This window comes from Podarcis cretensis, assembly GCF_951804945.1.
Source record: "Podarcis cretensis genome assembly, chromosome: 12".
NCBI lineage: Eukaryota > Metazoa > Chordata > Lepidosauria > Squamata > Lacertidae > Podarcis > Podarcis cretensis.
Window position 1 is genome coordinate 47448262 of NC_137181.1, and position 12574 is coordinate 47460835.

Below are 12574 nucleotides of genomic sequence, written 5' to 3' on the forward strand. Positions count from 1 at the left end.
TGATTTCGACAGAGGGGTTGATAAGAGACTTGTGGAAGATAAATGGTAATAGTCAACAGAACCAAGGGATGGGGAGGTTAATAGAATGCTGGAAGGGAAACCAGCTCAGAGGTCTGAGACAGAATAGGATCACAGTGGCCTAGTCAGAAATGGGTTTCAAAGAGGCAGAAAATGGATTAACACATCAAGCACACATCTAAAGGAAATGTGGAGGGTTTAGTCATGTTGAGTATTAGGCACAAGCCGTTGTTCATGAGCTTTATTTCCACCGTTGTGTACTGGAGGTGTGATGATATACAAGGCGGTCATCAATCCAATTTGCTATCAGGCCCACTGTTAGTGGACTGCATGGTTTGCAGCCAGGCCTGGTGTTAGTGGAAGAGCTGGTGTTAGTTGGAGGGCACGGGTGGCGCTGTGGTCTAAACCACTGAGCCTCTTGGGCTTGCTGATCAGAAGGTTGGCGGTTCGAATCCCCATGATGGGGTGAGCTCCCGTTGCTCTGTCCCAGCTCCTGCCAACCTAGCAGTTTGAAAGCACACCAGCCCAAGTAGATAAATAGGTATTGCTGTGGTGGGAAGGGAAATGGCATTTCTGTGTGCTCTGGTTTCCGTGGTTTAGTCAGGCTGGCCACATGACCCAGAAAGCTGTCTGTGGACAAACGCTGGCTGCCTCGGCCTGAAAGCAAGATGAGCGCCGCAACCCAAAGAACATTTTTTAAAGCCTTGCTATAACGTTTATTTCACTGGCCCTCCTGGCCCTCATCTGCCTGATCTAGTGCTTGACCCCAACCAGTCTCTGACACATATATTTCCTCTGTTCCTTCTGATGCTCACAAGCCTGTACCTGAATCAGACCCCAGATGCAGCCCAACATAGACTAAGCCAAGGCCTGATAATGTGAGCTGAAGGCCACTGGATGTAGACTTTTCCTCCATGGCTGCTACACAGAGATACACTTATGAGGGTACGTTTTGCCATATGTGGTAGACTTGTAAAAGGATACAGACTCCGCTAACCCAGAAATAGTACCTCGGGTTAAGAACTTTGCTTCAGGATGAGAACAGAAATTGTGCTCCGGTGGCACAGCAGCAGCAGGAGGCCCCATTAGCTAAAGTGGTGCTTCGGGTGAAGAACTGTTTCAGGTTAAGAACAGACCTCCAGAACGAATTAAGTACTTAACCCGAGGTACCACTGTATTGGGATATGATATATAATGAATTGAAAAAAATGTTTAAAAGTATATTTAAAAAAACAACAACAACCCAGAGTCTTTTTTGTTGGGGATAATTCAGAGGGAAATTCCCAGGTGTCAAAAAAGGCTATTTATGCATGCTACTACCGAGGCCCGTGTTTTGTTAGCTCAAAAATGGAAAGCGAGTGAGGTCCCAACCAAAAAAGAATGGCAACTTAAACTGATGGAATATGTGCAGCTTGCAGAATTAACTTATAGAATAAGAACAAGAAGAATGTATGTTTAAAGAAGACTGGAAAATGTTTACTGAATATGTAGGTGAAAATTGTGTTTATTTAAAAACAGTGGTAGCATTAAGATAAATTCAACAGTGTAAATAAGTTTTGACGGATGTAACAATGGAATATTGAATGGTTTAGTTCATGTAAAATTTGCAGGGATGTATGGTATGCAAAATGAACCATGGAAGGAGAAGAATGCAAGTCATTGATTTAAGGTTGCTTAAATGAATACTTTGAAATGTAATTTAGAAAATTTAATAAAAAATATTTTTAAAATGGAAAAAAGAGAGATGCACTTATTATCCTTTCCCTGCTAATTCAGCACACATGTATTTTGAACCAAGAAAATAAGCGTACTAGATTATAAAACATCATATGACAAGCCACCATATGGTGAATTTCAAAAATAGTAATTTGATATTGCCTGGCTGAAAATTATAGCAAAATGGAAGACAGTCATCCTGTTCATGATCCTACTGTGAAATCTCACCTAGTCTCCCTTTTTCTCTGTAGAAGACCTGGTTATTCAGGTGGATTAAAAAGCCTTTTTAAAAACATGGCAAATCGAGACTGCTTAATGGCAGTAATGTTTAAATGGACAATTTTGTATGTCTCGAGGCCCTTCACTGCTCTTTTGTTAATTCAGCCCACAGAAAATATTAAGTCCTGCTGGGACTTGAAGCGATAGATTTGACTGCCTGGGATATCTCTGTAAAAATGTTAAAACCATTATGTTGATATGATTGCTTATCAGAATAATGCTGTTCAGCTACTGATATTGTGTCAGACTGTAGTCTGCAGAATGGGGCAAAATACTGTTTATGTCTAGAATGTGCTATAGCTAAACTGGCATCTCCAAAAAATTTGGACTGGATCTTCCAACAGGCCCAGCCAGAAAAGGAAAAGTTTCTTTGGGTGATAGACAAACCACGGGATTTGAGGGAAAGGGGCATGATATAGCACCATTGTTTTATAAAGGCCTGCTTGGAATGAATTGGTTTAAACACATTTTTAAAGAGGTAAAAAAATAAAGAGAGGCGGAGATGGCCTAAATAGAGAAAATGTAGCACCAGGACTTTCAATCACCTCTGTCTAAATTTTACAATTTAATTACAGCAGGAGGAAATAGGTCATCCAATTTAGATATTTAACTGCTAGTCTTGAATACCTTACCAGGTACCTAGGTTGCCCAAATAGGACCAATTACTCTCATAATAATTGCAGGTCTGAAATTAAAGGCTTGGTTAAAGCAGGCTCCCAAGGCCAACATTTTGCACCTGGAATATGCACTCTTCTGAGTTTCTACAATGGTAACAAGCAACGCGATGCACTAAAGTAATACATGTTGTGAACATCCCTTAACTGACATATAAACTAACAGTGGGAGTATCAATGAACCAGAAGACTAGATTCCACTGAAATGTCTCTAAGCAATAAAAAGTATTCATTTAACTTGCCAGTAGAACATAGCTGTCAAGTGTCCCTTATTTGAAGGGACAGTCCCTTATTCCAGCGCCATGTCCCGCTGCTGTCCCTTATTGATGGATGTCCCTTAAATGATGTCCCTTAAATTTCAAAGGAAGCAGCTCCTCTCCCTCCCTCCCTGCTGGCCAGGGAGGAGGGAGGCTCCAACTGTGCTGCTTGGCTGTGTTGCTCACCCAATAAGAAGTCTAAGAACGACTGGGGGGTGGAGCTTGCATGCCTTGTGTGTGGCTAGTTAATGCAAGCTGAGGGGTTTTTTGAATGCTGGACGCCATTTTGTTGCACGTGCTGCTGCAAACCGTGCAGTGCAAAGCCACGCCGGGGAGCCATCTTAAGTTGAGGCTGCATAGGCCTTGTGGTGCATGTGATTCAGATTCTAGTCAGTTGAACCTCTGGTTACAAAGTTGGTTGAACAGTGTTCTCGAAGCTACCAGCATGAGTTTGACCAGACTGCAGGAAGACTGGAGCTGTCAAATGGGCAGTTAAAGTTAAAAACTTTATTGTTTAACATCTCTCTGGACTAAACTTGCTATATTTGAATTAAAGTGCTTGGGAACAAAGTAGTTACAAATAACAAAGCAACAGACTGTTGGGAAAGGACTATTAAGTAACTAGAATCCCCCTAGGGGAAACTTTGAAACATTACAATGGCTACAGATGGAAAATTACAGGCAGAGATGGAAAGAATGTTTTTTCTCGTGGGAATACTGCAAGAGCAAAGCATGGCTATGAACAAACAACTTATAACCTTGAACTCTAAAACAAGCAACCCTGCTGAATGCATAAAGGATTTGACTGAAACAAAATCTGCAGCTGAACCAGAGACATTTTTGGAATTGGAGGAGGGGGAAGAAGGAGTTAAGAAACTACAGGAGAGTACCAATCTGAAGCCTACATTGCTAGAACATAAAGAAGAAGATCTTGTGATTACCAATCTGCGAAAGATGCGAAAGTGGAAAGAGGAAGCCCCTGGAACACTTGGAATACTGGAACTTAAAAGAAACAAGAAATATGATTGGGGCTTCCTCTTTGAGCATGGGAGATCAGTTGGCTTGTTGCAGCAGTTGTTACCAAGTATTTTGGATGGAAGAAAATTTGATGAGACTGTGCCAGAGCTCCTTCGAGAACTGAGGACCAACAAAGAGGGCTACCAACAAAACCGGCAGAGAGAGACTGACAGAGATTTGAAGGCCTCTGATGTGAGGAATCCAGGCTAAGAACTGTTTTGTGGACATTTATTTGGGAAGGGACAGAAACCGGGGTAGGGAGAGAGGGGAGAACAGAACTTTAAAACTTTTATGACTTTTGTGTTTGGCTATTATGACCTACATTTAATATAAAAAAGGGGAAATTCGTGGAAGGGAATTTGGGTCGACCTTAGAAAAGGACTTAATATTTATAAGAAAATTGGACAAGTAAAATTTGGCCAAGTAATAAGAATTAATTTTAAAAACAACAATAATATGTTAAAGAAGAGAGATAAGAACCTGCTGAGCTAATTATTGGATTTGGGATGTATGAGGGGGGGGGTGGGGGGAAGTCAGGGAGGGGGGTTAAGAAAGTAAGGTTATGAAATTATACATGTTTTGTTTTTGTTTTCATTTGTGTGTGTGTTTCTAAAATGTGAAAACCCAATAAAAATTATTTTTTTAAAAAAAAAAAGACTGCAGGAAGACTGGAGTGCCTGGAACAGGTGAGGCTGCAGGTCCCTTATTTTGGCTGCTGGTCCCTTATTTTCAAGGCTGCTGGTCCCTTATTTTCAAATCTGTAAGTTGACAGCTATGCAGTAGAAGATGCAATTGGGAACCATCTCCAGTAAACCCTGCCTTTTCTCCTCCTGATCCTCCCTACCCGCCCACTGCCACCATCTTATTTTCCTGCACCCAATCCTTTTTCTTATGTCCTGCTCACCCCTCCTCTTGATCTTCTTGGTTACTTTATTTGGGAGAAGGAAAGCTCCCAGATGTTTACTCACACCATGTGCGATCTTCCTTCCTGCCTCTAAAATGGTGGCGTTGCAGGTGGAGGGTTCTTACAATTGCTTGGGAGTAGAAGGGACAGACTTTGGGGCAACCACAAGCTTTCTCATCATGGCAGCAGATCAGGGCATCTCCATTTATATGGCTGTTTTGCATGGGCATCTTGGCTGCTCCACCCCCTCCCCCCAGCAATAAATATTTTAAGACCCAATGGCACTGCTATCCATTGTGAGAAGGAAGAAGAAAACAGGGCACAATACGAAAGGAGACTATTTCAAAACGTTTGCCATAAACCTAAATTACAGTGCGAGTTACACACAAGTGGCTCTCCTACAAGAAAGATTATACAGCAAGCCACCTGGCAAATTAAAGCCAGGTATCCCCCCCCCCCCCCCGGACAAGAGATTAACCCCAGCTAAGAATGCTTATGATGTCAACATCTCATCAAGATTCCAACTCCATTTTTAGAAACAGGAGGGGCGTTCTTGATTTTTCTGCTCCCTTCATTAACTTTGGATATGATATGATTCTGTTAAGTCAGAAAGCTCTTAATACTTGTGGGAAAGCCATACAACTGAGGGGAAAACTAACTAGACAGTACAAGATACATGCCATTTCTTCTTCTTCTTTTTTAAAAAAAGGAACAAGCAAGTGTGCAGGGAGGGGTTTAAATCCTTCTACCTAGTGCCAAGATCCTAGTGAAAATTCTCCCCCTCGCCCACCCACAGCTAATTAAACAAGGGAAGCTGCCATTGGTGCTATTTCTTTTAAAATACAATATACATGAAATGCAATTGTGTGTTTCTAGTATTATATGGTTTGATCCAGTTATATAGCTATACCCAATATTGGGTCCAACAGTCAAGAAGGCAGTTACTGCATGTGCAGTAGAGGAAAATTGAGAGGCAGATGGGGCTCATTCACCTGGGAAGGTAGCCCATCTAGGAGAAGGAAAACTCTGATTCTAAACCTCTGCTACCAGGCAGCTATACTCATTCACGAGAAAGGCTTTGGGAGTAAACTCTGAGGAACAATCCATAAACCGTTGCCTTGCGGGACATCTTTGGGAGAAGAAAAGGCTAAGGAATAAACCTTCTACAAATCTGGAGTGGAGTGCCTAAGGCAGTTGGATGGTGCCTTGTACATTTCCTTCTAGCAACTCCTGTAGCCAAGCTAGCGCCAAATGTACCGTATTTTTCACTCTATAGGACGCACTTTTCCCCCTCCAAAAATTAAGGGGAAATGTGTGTGCGTCCTATGGAGCAAATGCAGGCTCCTTGGCTTCAGCGATAGCAACTCGAAGCCTCCGAAGCACAGAGGGAGCGCTCCCTCTGCACTCCGGAGGCTTCGCGTTGCTTTCGCTGAAGCCTTGAGAGCGAGAGGGGTTGGTGTGCACTGACCCCTCTCGCTCTCCAGGCTTCAGGGATAGCCGCCTGAAGCCTTCAGAGCGCAGTGTGAGTTCCCGCTGCGCTCTGCAGGCTTCAGTTTCCTTTTGCTGAAGCCGGGAGAGCAAGACTCTCTTGGCTTCAGCAAAAGGAACCCGAAGCCTGCGGAGTGCAGCGGGAACTTGTGCTCTGCTCCGAAGGCTTCAGGGATAGCCGCGCACAGCCCCTCTGGCAGGGAGAGGTTGCGCGTGGCTAAAGAGGAAGCCAAGATAGCCAACGGGATGGATCCCGCTCGCTGTCTTGGCTTCTTTGCTCTTTGGGGCTTGGGGCTTGGGGGGGGGGGAAACCCGGGCTTCCCCCGGCAGCCACAGCAGCTCCGGGAGAAGCTGACAGATTTTTTTTTATTATTTCCCCCTCTAAAAACTAGGTGCGCCCTATGGTCCGAAAAATATGGTATTTGGTCCACACCAGCAAGGTCAAAGTTGGGAGTCTTGTCATCTGGGCTGACAAGGACCTCCATACAACACTGCCAAGGCCTGCGCCCCAGAACGGTCAATTCACATGGGAGGCAGAAGTTATGAATTAGCAGTCTCTGCAGCCACAGCAGGCGCTGTGATTCTCCAGCGGTTTGACTTCACCTTCCAGAGGCGCACTCCATTGTCTCTTGAGACAGATGGGTGCCAACACAACAATATAGTTTGACCCTTAGAACCAGATTTCTTGGATATATTACAGATCATGTTTGAGTGACAGAATGTAAGATTTTGAAAAAGTTAAGTGTCCAGCGGATGTTTTTGGAGAGGGAACAAAGTTGGCTTCCTGTGCACAATCAAGTCCCAGCAGGCTGTAGACCCCACATGGTTCTGTGTAGCTTGTTAATTCTCTGCTAGTTCTGAAGCCACCTGGTTTGCACTTCTCAAACTAATGTGCAGGTCGGAATGCAGTTACCATTCATTCATATCAGAGTATTGCAATGTAGATTTCAGCTCAAAAAAATAAATACAAATCTTGTATAAAATCCACATCTAGAAATGAAGACTTTTAGAGAAAACAAGATTAGAAATTCATGTTTGTGGATTTTGATTGTATTTTCTCGCCAAAATTAAATTCATACGTAAATATGGTTTTTTTTTGGTGTGGATTCTTTTAAAAATCACAGATGAATGCAAAAATGGGATGGAACGGACTTATGACTGAGTGCACACAAAACTGACACAGGTCAGAAATAGATCAACCTATCCATTCCTAGTTCTGAGCTATCTCTCCTCACTCACACAAGGGATTCATTGAGTCAGTTTGGAGTATACAGCCATTATTGCCAACGTAATATTATGATCATTTGTCTTTAAAGATGCCAGTTTTCCAATAGTCTTCAGTCCTGGGTAATTTAAGAGAATCTAGGCTCTGAACCAAACTGTCACCCCTACACACTTTGAATTGCAAATGTCCTTTGCAAGTTCAAATTGAGAGAAAATGGTATACAGGCTTTTCAGCTTTGTTTTATAAGTGAGAGACAGAAAAGAAAGATTTGCACACACATAAAAATGCTTTTTAGCAGAAACTAATTTTATCATTTCTGTTTAAAGATGGTATCACTGATATCTAAACCAGGAAATGGCAATGAGCACAAAGACTTTAGGCACCAGAAAGACACAATCTTTTGGCTATCAGGACATCAAAAGAGGGGATATGAATAATGTCCTATCAAGGAGCTTCTGTAGATCACAAGCTCTGTTAATTTCAAAGTAATAAATGCATTCAGCTCTCTGATATCGATCTTTCATTACTAATAATGATGGATGTGAACTATTGGTGGGCATTCTTTTTCCACCCTCAGAATAAGCAAAGAACAGAAACTGCCCTACAAATTGAACATTGGAGTAGACGTTCTTAAGTCTTAGCTTAAACTTGTACTGCTTGTGGCCAAAGGCCCTGCAAAAAGTAAATATATCCAAAATACACCAAAAATGCTATGTATGTGAAACATGGTCAATAAGAGGCAGACTCAAGGATAAACACAAAACAAGGGATAATTAAAACATTCAGTACAACAAACAAAATAAAATAAAAACAATAAAAACAAAATGATCATCATATCTGGGTATCACTATAGCTATCCCTGTATGAAATTCTAATGGACCCATCTCACATGCTTAAATAAATATATCTGGATACTTACAGCTACAGTGGTACCTCGGGTTACATACGCTTCAGGTTACATACGCTTCAGGTTACAGACTCCGCTAACCCAGAAACAGTACCTCGGGTTAAGAACTTTGCTTCAGGATGAGAACAGAAATCGTGCTCTGGCTGTGCAGCGGCAGCAGGAGGCCCCATTAGCTAAAGTGGTGCTTCAGGTTAAGAACAGTTTCAGGTTAAGAACGGACCTCTGGAATGAATTAAGTACTTAACCCGAGGTACCACTGTACTTAGGAAGCTCCCTCCACCCCTCTCCAAATAATATGTTTTCCCAAGAACTCTCCCTTTCTTCTGCAAATAATAGCCCACTTCAGGCAATCTGATTAGGGGTTAGCTTGTGATCTGAAGAGGGGCCACAGTGTGGTGTCTGTTCACTCCATGACCTGGAAGGCATACTTGTGACATGGGGAGCCTCCTGTATCTGAAGAGGGTAATCTTTCCATGTATAGCACTTATTCTGTTTTATAAAACCACCTTATAAAAAAAGAAAAAGAGAACTAGCTCATAAGATAGAAATCACTATGTACATCTTCCTAAAATACCATCCTGACAATGCCATCGTGCCCCTTTATTTCCTGGGGTGGTGTGGTGTAAGGGATGAGTATGGTTGCTCACGAGTAAACAGCCAGGACTCCGACCTGCCTTTTTACAGGTTTTATTTGGTGCAAACTATGTACAGTGCTGACATCCAAAGTTCATGACTCCCTCAGTCGCAAGCAGATTCCGAGAGTGGGCTTTTCCTGTGTCGTCCCCACCCCCCCAGCATAAGAACCTTGACACGCCCAGTCTCCACCTTTTTTTCTTACGCTTGACAGCCCTGCCAAAACTAGGCGATGGAAGTTGCATCTCTGCGTCCCTATTCGTCTCCCTGGGATCAGTGTTGGGGCTCGCAGATAGGTCTGTGAGCCTCTGCCTCCTTTCTTCTTACGTTTCCCCTGAGGCTTCGCTGACACCCGTCTCTGACGAAGTGTTACTGATGATCAAAGGGGGAGGCTCTCTGTACGTCCCTCCCTCCCTTCCCCCTCTTGATGGCAGTCCCCTGACAGGTGGGGAGTGAGAATCAGTTTCTTTCTCCGTTGCCCAACCAGGATCAGGTGCAGAAACAACCTCTGGAACCCCCACTGTCTCTGAAAAGGCTCACAGCCTCAGGGGCTCGAGACGTCCAGCATCCTTCGTTTGTTTACTTGCTGCATCTTCTGCCCAGGTCTGCAGACTCATCAGCGTGTCAAGAGGCTGTAAGTGCTCTGTTTCCGAAAACACAGTGGGGATGTGGCAGTGATCTGGAGAAAAAGCACCTGTCAGGCTGAAAGAACACGCTCGCCTGCCAGAAGCCAGCCAAGCAGAGAGAGCGAGGCTCGGAACGCCCTCATCCCATTGTGGACAGAAGCTATTCACTGCCACCCTTCACCCTCAGCCTGCCATGTCTCTAAAACAGAAGAGTCCGTGGAGACCCAAAGAGCGGTGCCGTTATTTTATTTCCCTGATAGCACATCTCCTGAGAAATCCAAGTTATTAGACCAGCTAATAGACGCTGCTTACACTGTCTTTTGATCTTCAAAGTGTCTCTGAGGCAGATTAATTGACACAAATCTATACTAGTAATTAAACCAACAAGTCCTTTGCAATATATATGGGGAATTATAGTAACCACTGCCCATGACATAGGGGACATGAGCCGGTTCGGATCACGAGTTCAGCTGCAACTTTTGCAGTGGGGAGAGTGTCGTCCCCACCCCTACTTGTGGAGGCTTAGAACCATACAGGAAGGTGCAAATTAGGTTAAGTTTGCCTCCTCCATCACTAGTTGCAGGGCCCTGGCTTTTCCACAACAGGTGAGAAAAAACTGAAGAGAGCTCGGGCGTCCTTTCGGTAAGGGTTGGCTAACCTCCAAGTCAAGGGGCTCATCCAGCATCCCAAGCAAATAATTTATGTTACCCTCCAAGATCCTACAGGTGATTGCAAAAAGAAAAGGAAAGGGGAGTGGTGGGAGGGCACCAGCTGGGGAACCCCCAGAGGAAGAAGGCTCAGAGCCAGGGGATTGGTGGTGGGACAATGGGGAGTGGTCAGAGGGAGAAGAGGGGGAAGACTGGGAGGAGAAGGTGTCAGAAGCTGAAGAAGCAACAGGCTTTAGTGAGCAGGAAGAGGCTGTGGCAGAGAGCAGTCCAGACTCTGAGGCAGGAGAGAAGGGTGGCCAGCAGACAGAGATGAAGCAGGCTGCTGAAGAATCCAGGAAATGTCCAGCCCCGCTTCCCCCTGGTCTCCCAGAACATACAGAGAAATGAAGAGAGACGAGATGAAGGAGTCTCAGATGGCTGGGGAGGCATCCAAGGGAGGAGAAGCCTTAGAGAGCAGTGGAAGGCAGGGGCCTTCAATCCTCACAACTGCCTCGCTGTGGCAAGACCTACTGGGAAGAGTTCACTGACACCGGGTGTTTTATCGCTGAACCGGCTCCGGCTCCTGACAAGTGGGCACAGGGCAGAAGGGTGAAAATTGACCCTTCCCTGTTGATCAGCTTGATTGTTTGATGAGAAAAAGAGAGGGCAATAGCTCTCTCCCTCAGTTGATCTGCATAGATTTCGTGTGCACATGCAGTGTGTGTCTGTGTCTTGCTGTCTAGACCTGCCTTCAACCAGGAATGGACACAGTGCCTCCACCCCAAAACCCCACCCCACTGATGTTTACTTGTCTCTGGGGGAAGAAGGAGACCTGCAGTTCCAGAATAAGATTCCAGCGCTGAGCCCAAACTCACATTAAAACTCCAGGGTGGTTTTAGATCAGGCTATTTTCTCTTTGTATTAATTCACTTGACCTGAAGATAACCCTTTTCGTATGAAAGGAGGGCATAGGGGGAACAACACAGCCAGATAGCTCTAATATTGTTCAAATTTTAGATAGATCAGTTTTTGAGCAGCATGCCTGCAAAGCTGATTGACACACGTAGGCCCCTTATTTTTGCTTTCTGAAATATTTCAATTTTGTTGGCTTAAGTGGTGTTACACTGAGAGACCTTTTACAATATTATGCACAATCATTAAGGAAATGTACTGCTGTGTGGGTTTCAATTCAAACTGCCAAAGCATAAATAATTCTGCAAGATGATGTACTTCAAGTCAAAGGAGTGGATGTGTGTGTGTTTAGTGGCAGTCTTTAATTTCAAAGTTTTTAAAGAAAACGTTTTTTTAATAGGAAAAAAAAAACTTGTTCCACACTTGATAAGAGACCACCAACCTTCAGCCTGCGATCCTGATCTCCGCTGCAGAGTGAATTTACAGACACCTTAAATGACTTCCAGGCTGGATTTAAGTTATTCATCACCACCTATGAATGAGAAGGAAAGGACTATAAACATATTTCAAAACCAAAATGCTAAACACCAATAATTATCACTTGCAAATGAAGTTCTATTATCACAATTTTTTTAAAAGAAAACTGAGCAAAAGAAACAGTATCTTTAGGCATTATTCATTTTTTGTATACTTTTTGTGGCTATATGCTAGGCAATCAAGTCAACATAATATTGAGCATGATTCTTGTTATGCTCTATTTGATAATTTATTTTGTCTTTTGACGCCTTTCCAAAGTCCATTAAAATCAGTGGGAATCAGTTAAAAAACAAACAAACCCAAAGGATTGTACATCACAAAATGAGAAAACAGAACACAAAATGGGAAAACAAGATAAGGATTGAAAAGTCTGAAACAACAATCAATCTAAACAGAGAAAATAAATTTGCTTTATGGGCAAATTTACTAGCTGTGGGGGGAAATTCACACTCTCCTAACTACTGACCATGCTCTCAAATTAAACACTGGAATTTCCCCCATGTTCTATCCCTGTTATATGATCTGAGCCAGCCAACATTGTTGGAGCACTGTGCAATGGAATCAAGGAGTGACAGCAGCAACGATGCTACTTTGCTATGGGCAAACACATACAGGGCGGGTCCTTTAAAAGAGGCCCCGTGGATACAGACTACACATGTTCCACGGGGCCTATTTTAAAAGACTCACCCTATATATGAACAGAGAGAGGAGAATTACCTGTTGCCAAAGGAGTT

General features: G+C 43.5%; 1 protein-coding gene across 5 annotated transcripts in view; it reads right to left on the reverse strand.

The window, feature by feature from the left end:
- The window catches only part of CPNE4 (copine 4), a 274129-nt gene that overhangs the window by 54913 nt on the left and 206642 nt on the right, over nt 1–12574 (reverse strand). For all 5 annotated transcript variants that reach the window (XM_079947325.1, XM_079947327.1, XM_079947326.1 and 2 more), the window contains one exon: nt 11746–11835. In XM_079947325.1, coding sequence (XP_079803451.1) covers nt 11746–11835 — 90 coding nt within the window. The remainder of the gene's footprint in view (nt 1–11745; nt 11836–12574) is intronic.